This window comes from Channa argus, chromosome 20 (genome assembly GCF_033026475.1).
Source record: "Channa argus isolate prfri chromosome 20, Channa argus male v1.0, whole genome shotgun sequence".
In the NCBI taxonomy this organism is placed as follows: domain Eukaryota; kingdom Metazoa; phylum Chordata; class Actinopteri; order Anabantiformes; family Channidae; genus Channa; species Channa argus.
Window position 1 is genome coordinate 576,778 of NC_090216.1, and position 21,409 is coordinate 598,186.

Here is a 21,409-nt window from a genome sequence, read left to right on the forward strand (position 1 = left end):
TACACAGTGCCCCAACTTTTGTGGAAATTAGTTGTGCAAAGAAAAGCAGCATAATGTGTCAGACTCTTAGTAATAAAAAAAAAGTTCCTCTGCTGAAGGACGGTGTCTGTAAACAAACTAATGAGTCAGGACACATTTCCAGGTGATCAGTGTCACTGAAGCAGCTTGTAGAGTTCGGAAAGACGCCAGAAACATGATGCGTTTGCTTCGACAGCTGCCTTCAGAACACAGACCAGAGGATCATCAGTGAAAAGAGGAGGGGTGTCGGTAGACGATTAAATTATATAGTCAGAGTTTCTCTGAACGCCACAGCAGGTTTTTGGTTTGTAAGGGTCTGAAGTGGGTCAATTGGAGGTTGTAATAGTGACAAACAGCACAGAGTGAGACCTCCTCCAGTCTTTGTTGATCTTAACTGAGACAAACAAGCACTTAAAAAAAAAAAAAGTAATTTGCATCCACTCGACTGTCTGACGTGGAGGTCTGGGTTTTAAAAACTCATTAAAGCAGCTGGAGAGCTTTAGTTGCCCTGACAGGTCATCAGCAGAGGGAGGAAAACATAAAATACAGCTGAATGAGAAGAACCACTGAAGTCCGCCGTGAATTTATTACAGAGCCGCTTCTCGTTAGTCTGAAAAATCAATTTTTGCCTTTGTTACAGGTAACAGCAGCCATCTGTACCACTCCCACACAGACAGACTTCTTTGTAAGATCAGGACAAAATGAAACAAGTCTGAGCTTTTTACTAAACGCTAGTTAACCTTCAGAGACGCCAACAGCAGCAGATTTAAACAGAGTTTGAAAGGAGTCGGAGGTTAAACTGTTTCTAACTCATGTTCATTTCTGCTCCTGATTTCTTTCTCAGGTCTGCTGTGTACACGAACCTCCATACGGAGCAACTGGGCACTGTTAAGGCCTCACACCACTACAGCCACACTGGAGGGGTTGTTATGTGTTGTTCTCTGTCTCTCTGTGGAAGGTTTGTCTCTTTGACAGCAGTTTGCTTGCCTCTGCAGCCACTTGCACCACCTTCATAAAGATAATATTTAGCAGTCTATTCTGGATCAGGGCCCCTTGACCTCTTTGGCCCCTGGTGTTGTGGCCTGTAGATCTGGTCTGTGATCCATTCATGCTTTCTTTATTGTACGATTTAAATGAGAAGATGTGAGGACCCCACTGAGGGGGAAAAAGTGATGTGGAGCTCCTCAAGGCTCCATTCCTGGTCCTCTTCTGTTCAACAGCTAGCTATTATAGAAATCACCAGTACTACCCAGGAGTACATCAGACAACTGCATGTGAGGGGGGACCAGGAGAGACCGCATCAGACCAGCACTCTGTCAGTGAGCATCCTCACAGCTAAAGAAAGACCAAGCAGAAGTGAGCAGAAATGTTTCAGAAAATACATTGAGTTCAGGAGGTTTTCACCCATCTGTCACTAATACACTGGTTAGTCTGTCTTCTTTCATTCTTTCCTGTGTATCCTGGCCTCCTGTCTCCTTCACATCTCTCTTGCTTCCATCATTTCTTCCCTTCCCTGAGGCCAAATCCCTTTTATCTCCTCCCTCACTTTCACCTATTTATTTATGAGCTTTCTTTCCTTCCTCTTTTTTCTTACTGTTCTTCCTTATCTATTCTTCTGTCCTTTGTCCTCTGTGCATCCTTCCTTGTATCCTTTCCTCATGCTTCTTTCATATCCCTCTTCTTTCCTTTTTCCTTCCTTCACCTACTACTCCAATACTTTTGTCTACATTTCCTTCAGTATTACTTTTGTTTTTCTTTCCTTTTCTCTCCCTACCCCTCCTCCCTTTTCCCAGTCTTTCATCCTTGTCCCATCTCAGTTTCCTCCCTAATCACCTTTTGTCCTCCACTCCCCACTGTCCTTTCATTCTCTGCATGTTTAATACTTTCTGCTGTCATTATAAACTGGGTCCAATTTTCCAAACTGTGAAAACATTTAAAATTCCAAATATGGTCATCCAACAGGTTGCCATGCCAACCCCATCCACCGGAGAGCTGTGTGTGTCTGTGTGTTCTCTCTTTTACATAATGAGACAAAACGACTGCATCTGTTTCTTCCCCCAAACACAGAATTAATGAGCATCTCTCTCTCTCTCTCACACACACACACACACACACACCCCACCCCCACCCCCTAGTTGTGGGGAACCTCACTGATGTAATGCATTCCTCAGCAACTCATCTTCAAACTACAATATGCACCTATTCCTCAGCATTTATTCTGAGATGCAGATCTTATTGTGGAGGGTTTCTGTCAGACCTTCCTGCGATCCAACTTCACTTGTACCAGAGATGTTTGCTGAAACTGCTCCTTCTCACCAGAGAAATTCAGTCGGAGTTGGGAGCTCACGGCTCTCAATCAATTTTTGACCACCCTTTACGCCTTGACCCTGTTCGACTTGAACATCTATATGTACGAGTTAAATTCTTTGAGCAGAGGAAAGGACAGTCCAAAATTTCTCGAGCTGCTTTACCCACAGCTGAACAAGCTCCAGATACTGGCTTTAACTGAGACGAACAAACCCAATAATAAAGAGCAAGACAAGAAAAAAAAAGAAAAGTGTTAGATCTGCAGATGGCAGAGAGAAAAGAAATGTCATCACACTTATGGTATCAATGTAAAAAACAAACACACATACACACTTTTAATTCTGTTTGTGGTCTGTTTTTAGGGATCACTTCTTCTTCCTGCGACAGGACTTTATTTAGCCACCATCTGACCCCCCACACCCCTCCACCCACTCTCTGGATGTTGATCTGATTCTCCGAACATGAATCTGTTTTGTTCTTTTCTACTTTGGGCTTTTTCTCTCTGTCATTTAGACAAAATGTTCGTTCTAAAGACCTGAACTGACTCCATTTCGCTGCCTCCACATGTACCAGTTGTTTGATGAGGACACACTGCCAAAATGTATTCAGTTCAACCAATGGAAATCAAGCAGCTGCAGTTAGAAAAGTTCCACATGACGTTCTCAAGGACTCAAAACAATGAATCACAGTTCAGTCAAGTCATGATATGGAGTTTTTAAAGAATTGAAGCAGTCAGATTTCCCAGCATTCATAGCATTCAGTAAAAACTGAATTCAGTCCCTGATCACTAACATTTAAAGGTCGGTAAACTGACTGTGGAAGTTTGTGTTATCAGCTGGAAGTGAACTGAGAGTCTGTAAAACATTCAGCCAACTTCACTCAGGGCTTGTAACTTCATATCATTTACAATGCTGTGCAAAAGTCTTTGGCCACCTCTGGACCTGCTATCACTGCTTTGATGACCATATATTTTCATTTCAGAGTCTATTTATTAGCACACTGCTAGAAAAGGAAATGGGAATGGATGTAAACTGTAACGATTTGTGTATATAATTTAGGACCCAGGAGAGGTGATGGCAACAGGAGGAGAAATAATCAAAGGGTCTATTGAAATTTTAAAAAGGCCAAAGAGAAAACGCTTCCTTAAGGGAGGACAGAAAATGCACAGTCGCAGAGGAAACAGACTCGGTAAACAGGAAATTGAAGGCAAACACTAAACTAAGAGTGCGCACATACAGGGATTAACTAGAGCAATATAACGGAAACACGTGTAAAGAGGAAAACAGACAAGGAAAAACGAAAACCCTAAACTCAGAAACAGACAGACAGGGATAATTAAAATCTAAACAAAGTTTAGTCCAAGATCATGACAGTAAACTGTATTAAAGTCTGAGCTCCCCTTGCACTTTACATGTCTCTTCTGGGCAACAAAAAGGAGTAAAAGACTGAAAAACTTTCAAAATCTGATGAGAATTTTCTAAGAGTTTATTCTTCGAGAGACCAGAAGATGTCCAACAAGGACCTGGCTCAGCATGCGGCAGCTTCCTCTGGATGTCATGTTGATCCTTCTGCATTCTAAAAAATGTTTGATCAGGACTGGTCTTTGAGGACTTTTTCAGAGGGGAACAGTTAAGACGAAAGGGGAAAAAAGAATTAATGATGAGTATACGTTTGACATTTTTAGGTCCTATCCTTGACAATATGTGAGAAGAAGAGTTGGATATAAGAGATGAAAGAATGAGTATTTGCAACCTTTGGTGGAACATGGGGGGTCTGTCATGGCTGCATTTCTGCTTGTGGTGTTGGTGAAGTCGTTTCAATTAATTGGATCATGAGTGTTGAAAAGTAGACAGGTTTTAATTCATTATATGAGTCCTTCTGGAAAAACTCTGATCGGTTTTATTTTTCAGCTTGATACTGATAACTTAAAAAGACATAAAAGACGGTCTATGTCTAAACAAGTGCTCTGGGAAGTGCTAAGGGAAGTCTGCTACAAAAAAACCAGAAGACTGAACCTGACTGTGCTCTGGTCACACTTAACCTTTAAACAAAACACCATCTATCTCTGACTTGAACTAAAGTGCTTCTCTTGCCTAAAGCAACAGGACTCCGGCGCCGGACTCGATGATTTTGCAAAGTTTTTTCACTTATGTTTTCATGGGGAAAATGGAAACAGGTGGATGAAAACTGTCTCCAGGACCACAGTGGCCATCGGGTCCACAAACCAGGTCTCCCTCTGCAGTCAGGTTTCTGCAGCTCTTCCCAGTGTGAGCTGAACCAGGTGGAAGCTGGGGTGGAGGTGGGGCTTGCAAAAGGCTGGTGGTGCTGGTGGTGAGCGGCAGCATCATCACCTATGAGTGGAGCCACAGGTGTGCAGCAGACAGGTTCGAGTATCGGCCAAATTAAGAGACGTCTTAATTGGTGGACTGGAGATTTGTCAACACAGCAACAAGTAGATTAAAAGGCAGTTCTGGAAAAGAGTTGGTCTGCAGCTCACTGTCCACGCTCACACAGAATTGTTGGTTCAACTCCCCACTATGAAGAAAAGACTGCTTTAAATACATGTTGCATCTGAGTTCAGTAGAGCACTGGAATTAGGACGCCTGCAGATTTACACACACACACACACACACACACACACACACACACACACACACACACACACACACACACACACACACACACACACACACACACACACACACACACAGCATGTCTACCAGCAGGTCTCGTGCTCATTTGCCCACTACAGAGACTGTAATGTTGTATCAGCTATTTTAGGAATGACCCACTTATTCTTAGGTGGACACGCACAAACAAACACGCACGCACACACTAAATCAGTTCTAAAACACAGTGAACAACATGAATCCATCAGCCTGTCTGAACCCTGCCTGCCCACACCAGATGCCATTCAAAAAATACCTATTTTAACACATATCTGCTAATAACATTTAGTCCCTTTTACATAAACTCTAACAAAAGACATCTGTCACATTGTGAGGAGCTGCTCTTAAATTCAGCAGGGCTCTTATCTACCCAGCAGCTTTTACATATATACAGTATAAATGTCATCGGTGGGTTCACACTGCTCTCCACCACCCACCGGCAGGGAGGATTGGCCATCTGGAGGATTGTTGTATCTGTGAGTCCAGAATCAGTAAGACAAAATATTTAGGCTGTGCTGAAAAATACAGTCGTTGGAAGGTCCTTTGTGACATATCATGTGACCCCTGACTGTTAGGAGCCTTTTTTATATTTATTCCAAAAGACTTCAATGCAAGTGAATGAATCCTAAATGTTTTCCTCATTTAAAGGAGGAGTCGAAAAAACACAACCAAACAGATTAAACTGAGTTTTCGGTCCAAAGACACTGACATCAACCTGTGTTTTAAGTGGGAGGATCACGTTACTAAACAGGCTTCTTATATAATGAACCTCAACGCGGCTATAAATATAACAAAGAGCTCAAAGTAAATAGACAGAGAAACGAATGAATGTGTATATGTGAAATGTAACGGCAACACAGGGAAATTATAATGTTTCTCACAGTGACTTTTTGTGCCATCATAATCAAACACCAAATCCTCTTAATCACTGCTTCAAGTCTTTGTCTCATTCTGTTTAGCTCCAGTTTGTGTCTCATTAAGTCTGGATTACAAAGCTGGCAGCTGCTCACACGTCCCCAGAAGATTTACTCCACTTCATCTGGATCTACATATTTTACCTAATGTAACTGCAGCTCTGAAGCAGAGTAAGAACTATGGATGGTCCCTGTCCCCAGTCTGTGCGTCAGGGGCCACAGTGATAAGGTACAAACACAGAAAACAGCAACACGAGTTCCTCACACAAACTTCAATCTTACATTAGATCATTACTTTAAATGTCCTGATATAATTCATCTTTAATTTGATCCTAAACTGGGATGTAGAGTATGTGTCAGCATAAGCTTTATAGGTCCATAAATAGTCTATCAATCAGTGATCCTTACTATAGTAACCAGATGGGTCACGTTGTGTTGCAATCATCATTAAATCACACAACAATGACTGACACAAACAGGTACCTTTAGTATAAGCATGCAATGCAAAGGGACTGGACCAATTGGTGCTTTTTCACACCTCGGGAATGAAAACGTGCTGGTACACTCTCAGTTCTGTCTTCACATTTAAATCTGAAACTTACAAACCAAGAAGCTCTGGGAATTGTCAGTCATGGGCTCTCAAACATTTTAGCCTCGATATACTTCCATGATGTGGACCTGTGGTTACAGCATGTCCAGCCTAAAGTGTTTCTACATCCATTCACTGTGAGTAAGCGGTGTGGAAATTATGTGTTTTAGCCATGAAGCTACAACATAAAACCCATCTGACATCTGGTCTTATGAAATGACTTCTAACATTTGAGCTGTTTTAGTTTCCTTTGACTTCATTTATTTGTGTTTCTTTCCACAGTCCAGAGACATGCAGCTGGATTAATTGATGGTGCAGGACGAGTTGATGATAATGGAAGGACAGACTGTTTAACAGTTTGTGTGTTCACTGATCAACAGACAGAAACATCAACAGTTTAACGTAGAGTTGTATTAGCGCATCAAATAACACCAACTGCGGAAGAAGAGCAGCAGCAGCACCAGAGGGGCCTCTGTGTTCAGCGGTGTTGGAGCAGAGGTGATGTTCAGCAGCCTTCAGGCGTTCTGACACGTTACACTACGCACAGCAAGCTAACGTGTTGCTGGAAGGACCAGCAGCTGAGAAAACACTGTCCTAAAGGTTGAACTGAGCTCCAGGAAAACTTCTGCAGCACCTTCACACAAATGGCACGAACCTCAGAGCCTCTAAAGAACTTTAAGCAGCTTCTCATTAAAAACCTTCAGTTTCCAGGTCACCTGCCCAAATTATTACAACATGGTTTTATTTTAAATGTCATCAGTGTGTGGGAGACAAAACATTCCTTTTTTTTTCCCTCCCTCAACTCAGCTTTTCTCCATCTGCAAGACTGAGAGTGAAACCCCTTAAGACCAGGACAAGATGGATGTTAGAAACTCAACTCAAAGACAACAGACCCTGAAGTCTAAAACAAGTCTGGGTCACAGTAAACCTTTTAACTCAGTCAAAAACTGTTTATCTTTCTAAAAACGTTCCAGCTGAAAATGAGCAACTAAGACAAAATCTACTCAAGACCAAACCTGTGGTAACAGTCAAAACTGTCTGATGACAAACATGATTCAGAAAGAGACGAGTCCGATAGACTGAGACAAGTCTGATGGAGTCATATCCAGTATAACCCCCCTAACAAAGTCCGAAGGCCAGCAGTGACCAAGTCAGAATCCAAAAGCATCTGAACAAAATGAGTCCCAGGTACCTGTGAGAAAAACTGAGATTGGTTTCTGCATTTTCTCTTTCCCTGTGGAACTGCCAGTCTGCAGTGAACAAGGCCGACTTCATTCCAGCTTTTGCTACACACTCAGCTGTTCACCTGCTTGCACTTACAGAAACCTGGATCATGCCACAGAACACAGCCACCCCAGCTGCACTCTCCACCAATTTTTCATTCTCTCACACTCCTCGCTCATCAGGCCGGGGGGGTGGGACTGGACTCCTCATCAATGACACCTGGAAGTTTTCCTCGACAGCACCACTCAGCAATCTGTCTTCTCTGGAATACCATGCCGTTAGGATTACAGCACCGATTGCAGTCATGGTGATTGTGATATATCGACCACCGGGCCAGCTAGGGAACTTCTGTGATGAACTGGACATGTTGCTGTCCCACTTCCCAGAAGATGGCACTCCTCTCATCGTCATGGTAGACCTGAACATTCACCCAGAGAAACCACAGGCGGCTGATGTGTTTGCTCTTGTAAACACATTTGACCTGAGTCTGGTCTCCACTCCTCCGACCCACAAAGCTGGCAACACCCTCAACCTCATCCTCACCCGGAACTGCACCACAGACAACATCTTGGTCACTCCTCTGCATGTATCGGATCATTTCTTCATTCAACTCACAGTCCTTATCCCGAGACCTTCGCAATCTCCTCCCACACTTGTAACATTCCGGAGCAACCTCAGGTCTCTCAACCCGGATCGATTCTCCTCTGCCCCCAACACAGGACCTCTCCATCTGCGATGCAGATGCAGTCACAGACAGTCTTTGCAATACACTTTCATCATGTCTGGATTGTCTCTGTCCTATGTCTTCGAGACCCGCCCGTCTCTCACCTTCTAATCCGTGGCTCACTGATGGGATCCGTGAACAACGCACCACGCTCAGGAGTGCTGAGAGGAAGTGGCGCAAATCCAAGACTCCATCTGCCCTTGCTGAGTATCAGAATCTCCTTGGACCTTTTTCTCACAGTGTCACCAGGGCAAAGATCAACTACTACCAGGAGAAGCTCAGCAACACCACAGACACCAGAAAGCTGTTCTCCACTTTTAAATCACTCATCTACCCACCTTCACCACCGCCATCTACCTCTCTCACTGCTGACAACTTTGCCAACTTTTTTACCAACAAGGTTGCAGCCATCAGCTCACAGTTCTCTCCTCCAGATGATGACATCCATCTAACCTCTTCCAACACTGCATTGCTCTCATCATTTGCAATTCTGAATGAGGATGACGTATCCACCCTCCTCCTCTCTAATCATCCGACTACCTGCACTCTGGATCCAATCCCTTCCACTCTTCTTCAAGCAGTTGCACCTGCACTCATGCCAGCTATTACACAAGTCATCAACACATCTCTCAAAACAGGGACTTTTCCAACCTCTTTCAAGCAGGCCTTAATTACCCCACTGCTCAAGAAGCCTTCTCTTGATCCCTCTGTAGTGGAGAACTACAGACCTGTCTCCCTCCTTCCTTTTCTGGCCAAGACTATGGAACGAGCTGTCTTCAACCAACTCTCAGACTTCCTTTCCAAGAATAACCTCCTCGATGTCAACCAGTCTGGCTTCAAGAGGGGTCATTCCACGGAAACGGCACTCCTGACTGTTGTGGAATATCTTCGAGCTGCAAAAGCCACAGGTCAATCATCTGTCTTAATTCTACTTGATCTATCATCAGCCTTTGACACTGTGAACCATCAGATACTCTTGTCCACACTCTCTGACTTGGGCATCTCTGGATCAGCTCTAGACTGGCTTTGTTCTTACCTATCAGGACGAAGCTTCAAGGTATCCTGGAGGGGGCAGCTTTCTAACTCTCATAGCCTCTCTACCGGTGTGCCGCAGGGCTCAGTTCTTGGTCCTCTCCTCTTTTCTATCTATACTTCATCCCTAGGTGCCATCATTCACTCACATGGTCTTTCCTTTCACTGCTACGCTGATGACACACAGCTCTTCCTGTCCTTTCCACCGGACGACTCCACTGTCTCATCGCGTATTTCTGCCTGTCTCTCAGACATCTCAGCCTGGATGAGTGAGAGACACCTTCAACTCAACCTCTCTAAGACCGAAGTCCTTGTCTTCCCAGCCAGACCTTTGATGCAACACAACATCAGCATCAACATTGGATCTACAGTGATTGTCCCCACTAATTCGGCCAAAAATCTGGGGGTCATCATCGACGACCAACTGAGCTTTAAGGACCACATCTCCTCCCGCTTACCTCAACTCACTCATTCAAGTCTACAATCCTTCTCGCCCGCTGCGGTCTGCCAACGAACGACGTCTGGTGGTCCCAGCACCGCATAGAAGACACCAAGCAAAACTTTTCAGTGCAATGATCCCACGATGGTGGAACGAGCTACCAAACGCTGCACGCTCAGCTGATTCTCTCCTAATATTCAAAAAACTGCTGAAAACTGAACTCTTCCGCATCTTCCTATGCACTTAAATCTTTAATATAAAAAAAAAAAAAAAAAAAAACCTTTCTGCTCTCTTGCACTTGTATCTCGTGAACTGTGAACACTTTTCTGATAGGACTTTTCTTTGACGTTTTCTCCTTGACTTAGATTTTTGCTTGCCTTGTACCTCACTTGTAAGTCGCTGTATGTAAATGTAAATGTAAATGTAAATGTAAATGTAAATATCGCCTCCAAACACAGGGTACAGAACTGCAAAGATGTACCTAGCTGTCTCTCAGAAGACCTGTCCACATGACAATGTCAACAGTATGTTCATTAAATAGCAGTTAGCTTGCACAGCTAAGTTCTAACCTAAAAACACTGTGACCACAGTGAGCGCTCAAACGTGTGGCTTCACTTTGGAAAAGACAGAGACACAGCAGCAAGTCAGTCAGTGTCAGTGTCAGTGTGTGTGTGTGTGTGTGTGTGTGTGTGTGTGTGTGTGTGTGTGTGTGTGTGTGTGTGTGTGTGTGTGTGTGTGTGTGTGTGTGTGTGTGTGTGTGTGTGTGTGTGTGTTTTAATAGATACAAATCCTTAAAAATATTATTAAAACTTTTTTTTAAAAATGTAAATGGAATCAGAGAAGAACATAATTGATTTTCTTAATGAGAGAACATCATAACCGGACTTCTGTCTAGTTCGTCATTTGTGGCCTCACCTTCCATCACAAAGACCAAAGAGCCCACGTCACCCTCTTTGATGATGCAGGCCTCGTTCCCATAGTCCACCGGGTACATGCAGTCCACGATCTCCTGGATCTGAGACATCTCTAGGTTCTTCATGAAGTCATTGTCCAAGATGGCGTTTTTGATCAGCTCCTTCGACCTGGGAGGCAAGAAGAGAGCAGAGGTTACAATATCATCTCCTGGAGGTCAGTGGTGGATGAAGTACTCAAAAACCGTATCTGAGTAAAAGTACAAATAATCAAACAATAATGTACTAAAAAGTATTTGTACCTGCTGAAATTTCTAGTTAAGTAAAAGTAAGAAAATAAAATATAAATCAAGTACTTAAAGTATTAAATTCAAAAGTACTTTCAAAAGTAATTTTTTCCTGTGCTTTTCTGTGGATCAGAGCTGTTTCAGGTTTTTGTGCGTAATTATGAATGAAACACACACTGTGGAGCAAGTGTGTGAGGCCTCATGTGAACATAAACTTACTGTTTTTCTGTGTCATTTATCAATGACTGAACCCTGATTAAACCCTGAGCGTCCACCTGTTCAGCCAGAGTCCAGACGGACAGACACACTTGTGGACAATGGTCGACCAGTGAGTAAGCTGCTGGAGCTCAGGTGAGAGAGAAAGAACCCGACTTTTGTTACCACTATACACAGGTGCACTAACAGGCTCTAATGCAACTGTCAGATCCAAGCGCTCATCCGTGCATCATCCTGTGTTTGTTGTTTGCTGCCGTGTGATCATTTTACGTCTTAGTCTGGTTGATTTCCTCTTTAAGCACCTCGCCGTAAACCTCTGGGGAAAAGCTTCATTAAACATCTCCAGGAACATTTACAACCTTCTTCTTACAGCTTTAGTCAAGCTGTGATCGTCCTTTGTGATCAAACGACACACGAGCCACAGAAATTAAAGTGAACCTGTGGTTTGTCCTGTCACATCCTCTTTGAATAATAACTGTTTCTCTGCTGCTTTCACAGTCTGACTGACTGAATCAGTTAATGTGTGCGATCGATAGCAGCCGAGTGTGAACGTCCAGTTTAATGTCAGGAAAGGACAGAGAGCCAGCACATTATAAACACTCTGCAGCTCTGATTGATTTCACATCGGTTTTTCAGGTCTTAGTCAGAAATGCTGGTCCAGAGGGACAAATGTCCAGACCAAAGTCTATCAAAATCTAATAGACATATTAAGTGGAAATGCACCAACTGCTGCTCCGCAGAGGACGAACGTCTCATTCTCAGAACTGTAACGCTGCTCTTTTTTCTGGAATTTTGTCTGAAAAACTGTTGAAGCTTCATCTTAGAGTTTCGTTTTAGTTTTACAGCACTAAACATGTCAACATAAATGCATCAAATTATTATTGTCTTTTCCAGAGTCACTTGATGTAAATTCCTAATTACGGCATCCTAATCACATTTTCTCAGCATCTGGTGCCACACATGAATGCTCCTGCTGCCAGATCACTGCAGCTTTTTTTAAAGAGAAGAAAAGCGGCTCCTTCCTCCTCGACACCAGGACAAATGAAAAGCAGCATAAAAACCCAACATGAGTCAGCCATGATAGAGTTACAAATGCTCTACACACAGAGAGAAAGTGGGATATTACAGCAGAGCCAAAGGTTTCCTTCCTGTCAATTCAATACAGCACATTTTAATTGAAACGGACTGAAAGAGACAAACAGAGGGAAGGAAAGATGGAGAGAGGAAAACAAATAGGCCAAAAATCCAAACTCGCAGCTGTCGACTGGATCGCAGCTTTGCTTTCGTTCTCGAGTCCAGAAGCTCAGAAGAACACTCTGAGCTGATATTTAACCACTAATCTCCTGAAGGAGCCAGATCTGAAAACAGTTACAGATCAAACTGTTTACGCCTAATTTTTCAAGGTTTTAATGAGGACACAAACACTGATATGTCACTGACTGACATCTTTCACCTCAGCTGCTGAGGTGAAACATGGGTTTTGTGGTTCTGATGGTTCTCTGTGAGGCTTTGCGTGTAACAGATGACCTAAAGATTGAGAGTTTTCTGCTTCTTAAAGGTCATCACTGAAAGCAGAAGCATGATCACTGCAGTACAAATATACAGTAAAAATGTTATGACAACAAGTAGAAAAGAAATAAATCACAGCCAGGAGAAACACAATCACTATGGCTACAAGAAGCAGCAGCTTCACGACAAGTAGAAAAATCCATTTTCCTGCACCAATGTGACTGTTAGCAGCAGAAGCAACAACAGCAGAGTAGAAACATTACTGCTGCTATTAGAAGCAGAAATTCCAGATGCAAATGTTGATATGAGTAAAAAAAATTGTGTATTCGCAGAAATGTACAAAAGTTCCCACTGACCCATTCAGCCCAGTCAGATGAATTCAGCAGAATCTGGACAGTTTTTAAACCTCAGCTGATTCTTTCCTCTGGGAAACTCCTGAGAGTCTGGCGACAGTTTGGCCCAAATGAAATTCAGAGGTGAGATATGAGTTTTGTGCAAATTTCCTGAGCAGAGACGAGCAACAGTTCTTTCGGAGCCTGTGAAGTGCCGTGGGAAACGTTGGCATATTAGAAATAACTCTGTTTTGAAGAGGAGAAAGAGATACCTAAAGGTCTACCTAAGAATAGATGGAGAGTTTTATTTTATCCAGTGGATGAAACAAGCGCAGAGAGGACCCATTGGAGCTGGCTTTTATTTTGGTGAATGTGCAGGGGAAGAAATCCTTCAGCCTGTTTTCAGTATCTGCATGTAAATTGGACTCTGGAGGAAACTGACTTCAATTAAGACACATTGTGAACGGCCTTCGGGAGAAGAGAGAATAGAACAAAATAAAACAGAATAATGAGAAAGAGAAAGGATGAAAGAGGCAGAATTTACAGGTTAGACGGAAGTGCTGAAAGAAAACAGCCATAACATACGGCATAATAACCATATCAAAGATTAACAGGAAGAGAAAAGTAAGATGAGCAGTTACAGGGAAGAAAAAGAGAAAAACTGCTGCAAACACAGGTGAAACTAAACTAAAGAGAAGGCAGGCAGAGCAGTTTACATCCGAACAGGAGAAAACTTGACTGAACTCAGCAGAAATTCCAAAAATGGTGATACAGAAATGTAGGAGGAAGCAGGGGAATGAGAAAAATATCATTACTGCAGGTGAGAGGACCACATCATCACAACCGGACCAAACCCGTTCGCTGCGAAATGGTACACGAGCAGAGGAAATCAAATAATGTTGAGCAGAATAGTCTACGCAGCGACTAGAAAATGATCACAAAAAGACAGATTTATGCCTAAAGTAGCAACTTGAGTAGAAGTAGTCTCAAAGTTAGAGCTGCTAGTAGAAACGTCGTCTGTACAAGATGAAATAGATTTGCTACTTTGCTGAGTAAGAAGCGTTGTCACCTAAAGAAATAAACAGGTAGAAATGTCATCAATATAAGTAAAAAGGAAAAATGTTGTCAATAAAAATACAAACATCATTGTCAAAAGCAGAAACATCATTGGTACAACACTAAAAAAAACAGCATCACTACAAAATAAAATATTGTCACAAGCAGAAACATTGTTTCATAACAAACTGTCCCTAATGTTGAGCTCTCACTGCCAAATATACTGTCAATAAAAGTACAAACAACGTTCTATAAAGTAGAATTATTATTACAAATTGAAACACTGTTTTAAAAACAACAACAACAACAACAACGTTGCAAGTTCAAACGTTGCATGAGGACAAACTGTCCCTAAAATATTGTCACCGAATGTAGAACCATTATGGCTACAAAGAGAAATACTGTCTGCGTTAGTACAGAGGTCTTTGCTAAAAGTAGAAACTGTGGCTATGACACAAATCATCATTATACACTAAAGCTTTGCTGCTACGAGAAGAAACACTGTTACGAGGAGAAGTGTGGACGCAGACAGAAAACAGATAAATCCTCCCTGTGGTTTTCAGTGCAGACACCCTGACAGTTGTCCTAAAGTCCAGAGTCACAGTGTTAGAAAGACAGGGGATACATGCGATTCTGAGCTCAGTATGAAAGCACAGAGTTCTACAGAGGATTTAAATGCGAGGGCACAGATGGCCGTCTCTGTCCTCAACTGATGACAGCTTGATCGCAAAGGCAGAGACATTAGTAAAGACTAATATCCAATCAAGACTTTTAACTTCTGCTGACATAAATTGATGCAGATGAATGCAATGTGGATCCAATAAATGAGGAAATGAAAGGTTGTGTCAGACAGCTGCTCCACGCTCGTCCAGAGAAGATGGACAGAAACTGTGGGTTTGTTAAAGCAAAGCTGGTCACAGCAGGTTAGAGCCTGGCAGAGTTAAAGTCGTCTCAGGTTCGCTCAACTCGACACCCTGACAACTGCAAAGAGACATATCATCTCTGTACAAACACTGAAGCTGCAGTAACAACAAAACACTAATTGTGTCTTCTGCACAGTGGAGCTGAGAGTCACTGTACGATTGATGTTTGTGGATGGACAGACAGGACCTCGTCAAAATAAAAGCCCTCTTTCAGCAACGGATCTGTGACAGCCGAGTCTCAGCTGATCATTAACTCGTCTGCTGTGACAAGCTGAAAATGCTCATGAAGCATTGGTGCAGACATGCAGAGAACTGGTGGGCGTCCACGCCCCCCCCCCCCCCCCCCCCCCCCCACACACACACACACACACACTCTACTGTAATACTTGTGTTTACATCCTAAAATAACACACACACACACACACACACACACACACACACACACGGCCACTGTCAGGGTTTCATTTACCATCCCACCACTTCTCACTGGCAGCCTCTGTGTGTGTGTGCGTAGGAGGACCACGTGCATTAAAACCCATCACTTGCTGCCGTGGACAAAAACACACAATCATACTGAGCTGAGAAATGGATGATTATAAAAGGACTAAAACACATGAGGAAGAATTTCAGTTTTCACTGATTTAAATGAGTAGAAATGTTAACAACACACAAAAAAAACGTCACCACAATTAATCCAAATGTATTAACTATGCTAGAGTCAAATGTACAGTAGATCCGCGGTTTCTGTTTTCATGCATGTAGCAACAAGTAGAAACCTTGTTGCTATGTGTGGAAACAAAATCACTTCCTGCAGAAACTTAATTTTAGGAAATGGAAAATAACCTTTCTAGTGGGCCTAGTGGCTCAGTGGGTAAAGCATCGGGTTGGGATGCAGAAGGCTGCGGGATCTAATCCATTTCGGAAACAAAATTGCTACAAACAGCAACATCACTGCTAACAACTGTTTGCATCATCGCTTTTCATACTGGAAACATCTTCACTACAAGTAGATAAATGACGGTCTGTGACATATTGTGATATTAGCAATTAAGCTTCAACACGAGGAGGAGAAGATGCAGATGAGATTTGAAATTCAGACAAGTTTGATGTCCTACTGTATCTCCCAACGGAAGGAGAAGGAAACACTTGAGCCACAGTTGGTGGCACTGAGGCAAACACATTGCTGAATTCTTATTTCTTATTGCCATAAAGTCATTATGAGCAGACACCACACTGGTCACAAGAAGAGACACAATTAGAAGGACTATAAAGCATCATTTTGACAGGCAAATGTTCTTAAATGTTGTAAGAAGAGACTCGACAGAGACCAGAGGCAGCTCTACCTCTTATCACAGCAGTGTAGCACAGAGCTGCTGGGATCAGATGAGTTGGATGACTGACAGTTACAGGACTGTCCCCCACTGTAACTGTATACAGTATAAAACCTGCAAAGACACGAGACATTCTCAAAGGTTGAGCTGTAATAAAGTCGCCTTAATGTGGACTGACAGAGGTTCGGACCTCGTGTCCAAACCAGCTGAACGCTGTAGTATCCCTGCTGTTTGGCTAATGAGGAAACCCAGAGGGAGGGGGACCACCTGCTGCACAGGTAAACACTGCACAGGTACAGTCATTTTCATATGGACTTAAATACAGATGAGTTTCATCTTCAGCTGACAATGAGGACAATCTGCTTCAAACTCCTGACTGTCTCCACACCGGTTCTGCCTTTAGTCTGTAACTGACAGATACTACAGAGCATGAATGCATCAAAACTTGACATGGGAGTTTATGTCTCACCATTTATTGTGGACTGAAGACTGAGTGGACATTATGCAGTGCTTTACCTCCTGCGGAACATCTGTATCTGCAGGCCATTTTCATTTCGGACTTGACTGTTTGGTTTAGAGCGTCAAAAATCCACAGTCAAGCAGCTAGAACCTTTCTGACAAAGTAAAAATACAAAAATAATAAAATAAAAAAATCACACTGGGCACAAGTGATGCACGACTTACATCAGCTTACTGAGTGTGGACAAGATTCAGGTGTAATGATGCTGCATCAATTTTCACACAGAGTCTAACAATACATTTATTTTAGCTTCAGCTTATAAAAATTAGTTTTCCTTTACTACAGCAGCTACAGCTCCACTGTTTGGACTCTGATGTGTCAGATACGTGAAATTAAACAGGTGCTTTGTATATAGAGGTGCGTTTATGGGACACAACACCACCTGATCACAAACTGCATCAGCATGATGACTAGGGACTGTTCCTGCCATACTACCCCCGCCCCGCATCGGTCCACCTGTGCAGTGTGGACTAATGTTAGCGTTTAGTTCAGCAGGGAAACTTCATCGTTTGGAATTTTCCTTTCTCCCTGGGGACCTGCAGGAGCTCTGCTGGCAGGACACCAGGACCCCCGTTTGCCTCCTTTGAATCACACTTTGTGAAGCCGAATTCTAACAAAATGAGGACCCCACATAGGACCAATGGGACTGACAGAAGACCTTGATCCTGTGTGTGAGCGTTTGTGTGTCGGCTAAACTGTTCAAATCTAAGACTGAAACCTCAAAATCAGGATCAATAAAACCAGATGTGGACCCGACTAGAGGATAACACACACCTACGGTGGACTTACTCTGGGCTCTTTGGGTAGAAAGGTAGGGTGACGTGGCTTAGCTGGCTGATATCGCAGGCCGTGGGTTCGGCAGAGATGGCCTGCCGCTTGCTGCGATGGTGGTCGGGCTGCAGGGCGAGGTTCTGCTGCTGGGCGGTAGCGGGCCGGATCACAGACCTGTATTTGTCCAGCTCATTTTGGAGCCGCTGGATCAGCTCGTCCTTCTGATCCAGCTCTAGCTCCAGCTCATCGATCAGGGCATCACGCTGCCGCAGCTCCTCGATCTTCTCCTGCAGGGCGTACTGCAGGTCCCGCAGGGTGCCCATTGGTCCTATGTGGGGGCTTAGTGCAGCTCAAAGCCTTTTAAGCTTGTTCTGTGGTCCCCAGATTTCTGCTGGGCCTTGAGGGTCCCTATAGGGTTCCTCAAAGAACTTAACTCAAGATTGTCAAATTGATCTTCTGTTCCCAGTTTCTTTGTGTTCCACAAGGTTCCTCAGGACAAGTTGTTGTGTGGATTCTTGAAAGTCTATTTACATTCTCCCACTTAGTCCAAAGCCATGCTGAACACTGGTCAGGGTCTTACAGGCCCTTTTAGAATTCTCTGTGGTGGTTTCAGGGTTTCTGTAGGACTGTTAGTATTTCATAAAACTTATTAATGAGGCTCCAGGGGGAAGATAATTCTTCTGGGGTTAGACGGGCACTTTCCTTCTGGCTACTTGCTGATTCTCAGCAGCCCCAGATTTCCTCAGGGGTCTCTAGGAACTCTTTAGACCTTCTCAGAGAGGCTCATTAGAATTTTTCCTCAAACTGTTTCTCAAAGCTTTTTTGCAAGTCCTAAAAAGGGCTCTTTTAGGTTTCCTTGTATGCTTTTAAGTTCCTCTAAATTCTCAGCCTTTCCTGGGGGGTCCACAAAGGTCCTTCTGTGGCTTCTCTGGCTTGATTTCCACACTCCTCCAAGATTGTTTGTATCCAGCAGTAACCACAGCCAGTTTTTATGATCCAGAAGCTTCTGTGACTACAAAGAAGGGTTTATTGTGTTTATACGTGTTCAACCTTTCCCTGGATGCAAAGAGTGATTTTAAACAACTGAAGAAATAACTGCAATGGGGGAAGCCTGAAAACAAAAAGGGAAATAACTGGTCCCATAGGATCCTCCTTCAGCACAACCAGGGTTTCTTTTGCTCGGATTAACACAAGCAGCTCTTTGCCTCCAGGCGTGGGAGAAAATGTGCAAAGTGATGAAGGAAAAAGTGAGTAATTGTTTAAAGTGAGTCCTCAGAGATTAAATACACATCCACGGGGTCCAAGGTTTTAATTCCATGTCACTGAAAAGAGGAAGTAACGTATTAAAACGGACACCAGAAGTCAAACCTAAGTTTTCTGAGGTTTCGGTGCCTCAGACTGAATTCAAGAATGAAAACCTGTGAAATATTTAAAATCCTAAAAAAACGGGAAGAGTTAAACGCTGGTGGAGCGAATGAACAGAGACCCGCAGAGGAGCGAAGGGAAACCGGAGAAAAACTGACTGACACCAACAAAAAAAAAAAAAAAAAAAACAGTCCACAACAATCACTGCGTCACAGCACGTCTGAACCCGGAGCTGGACCCGGAGCTGGAGAGCAGGAAATCCGTCAGAAAACGAGAAACATCCCAGTCTGAAACGCGTGGAGAGGGAACCGAAATCCAGCTCACGTGTGATTCGTGAGTTGGAGAAAAGAAGCGCAGGAAGGAGAAGCTGCAGATCCTGAGGGGCTGAATTAAATGATCCGGGAGCTCAGGGAGGATGTGGAGCTGCAGATCTGGTCCGGTTTAATCACCTTCATTACTTTAATTAGTTTAATTTGCAGCAGCAGGAGGAGGAGGAGGAGGAGGAGCAGGTCTGACTGAGGAGCGGAACCGTGACTGAAGCGCGACTCTGGCGGCGCGTCCAAAAGTTGCCTGAGCTCCTCCTCCTCCTCTTCATCCTCACGTTTCCTGTCGTTTGAGCCCGTGGATCGTGGATTTACTGACAGGACTCGGTCCTCATCCATTTATCCTTCTTGGTTTCCTCAACAAACTCGTTTCAGGTCCGCGCAGCGGACGGAGGGCGAGAGTGTTACCAGCTGCTCCACAGACCGGTTTCTTTTGCAGCGCGGTGGGGACAAACTTAAAAGACGAAATCCACAGGGACTGCACCTTCAGGTCCGTTTGTCTGTTGAGTCCTCTCTGGTTCGCGTTTTGTAAAGAATCTTTACACCTGTTCTCAGATTCTGCGGGCTGGACGTTATAGTCCTGCACATCACTCGTCTCCGAGCTCATGATCAGACCGGATCAGCGTCTTCAGAGGAACTTTCCTTCATTCAGAGCAGAAAACCGAAGCTGTTGCTCAGTTTGACCGGGATGTGAGGGAGACGAGTTTCCGGACTGTGGATCGTCTCTTTAAACCAGTTTCATCACGTAGATCATGTCATCGTTAATGTTTCCCAAAACTGGACTAATAAACCCTGACACTTTCTGTGCTGGTGGCTCAGGCACTGATGGAAAAGCTCCACAATGGGAAACGCGCTGACGACGTGCTTCTGTCCTGCGGCGCCCCCCCGAGGCTCCGCACGGTCCTCACCACCCGCTGCAGCTCCTGGACAAATTTGGCCAAACTAACGAGCTCTATTTTACTCGCCCCTCCGGCTGCGTTTGTGGGAATTCTTAAAGTTTTCAGTGATTCATTTTCAGTTGCAAAATGGATAAAGACATATTGGAATCAAATCACGTGTGAACTGAATTTATTGAAACTTTTATCTTCACTCACCGCGAAGTTTGACGTATTGAGGACAGCTCCGGAGCCGCAGCGGTGGATGAAGTGTCCAAAAACTGAACACGAGTAATAGTACAAATACACAAACAAAAATCTACTCTGGTAAATACATAATTACCACCCTAACATTTTAATTACAAGTACTAAGTACTTTTATTTTCTGTGGATCAGTGCTGATATTGTGGTTCAAACACAAAAGTAAAGTAAAGTGAAGACGCACAGAATTATAGAGACAAATAAAACTCTTAACAAGGAGGAAACATGACTGTGAAGCTCTTTGCTTCTCCTTGAGCTTCAGTTTGTTCTTTGCTCCTGATTTAATCCAAGTCAACACAGTGGACGGTCACTAGTGAATGTGCCTGCTTCCTTCAGAAGGACACGAGGACAAAATATGTCCATCAGATGAATGTGTGAATCAGCAGACAGCACCTCTGTCCCAGTTCTCGGAGCAGCAACACCAAGAACTGGCTTTGCTCTGCTCAGAAGGAGAGGGAGGTAACGCCAAGTTCACGTTCAGGAGACGTTGTTTGATGGACTTTGACATGAAAGAGTGAATGTGACATTCAATGATCCTCATTTGAAGATTTGACCTTGAATTCAGCAGCTTTATGTCTGAATGTGGACCATTAGTCTGGGGACTTTAGCTGTGTGAATGCAGATCTCTGTAGGCAGAACAGAGTATAATTACTGCATACCGGCTCACCTGAAATACATCTTTAAATAAGACCATGGAAGGAGGAACTGACACTATGTCTGATCCTGGTTTAGTGAAGAGTTTCATGTCTCACTAGTGAAAAGGTCACGTGATTGTAACGTGTAACGCAGATTTGATTAGAAATGTAGTGGAGT

The 21,409-nt window shown here is 43.6% G+C and overlaps 1 protein-coding gene across 2 annotated transcripts in view; it reads right to left on the minus strand.

The window, feature by feature from the left end:
• Positions 1 to 20,128, minus strand: part of LOC137105450 (cGMP-dependent protein kinase 1-like) — a 52,030-nt gene extending 31,902 nt beyond the window's left edge. For both annotated transcript variants that reach the window (XM_067487658.1, XM_067487657.1), the window contains exons 1-2: positions 17,791 to 20,128; positions 10,832 to 10,998 (exon numbers count right to left, since the gene is read on the minus strand). In XM_067487658.1, coding sequence (XP_067343759.1) covers positions 10,832 to 10,998; positions 17,791 to 18,095 — 472 coding nt within the window. In that variant the 5' untranslated portion in view covers positions 18,096 to 20,128. The remainder of the gene's footprint in view (positions 1 to 10,831; positions 10,999 to 17,790) is intronic.
• Between the last annotated feature and the right edge of the window lie 1,281 nt (positions 20,129 to 21,409).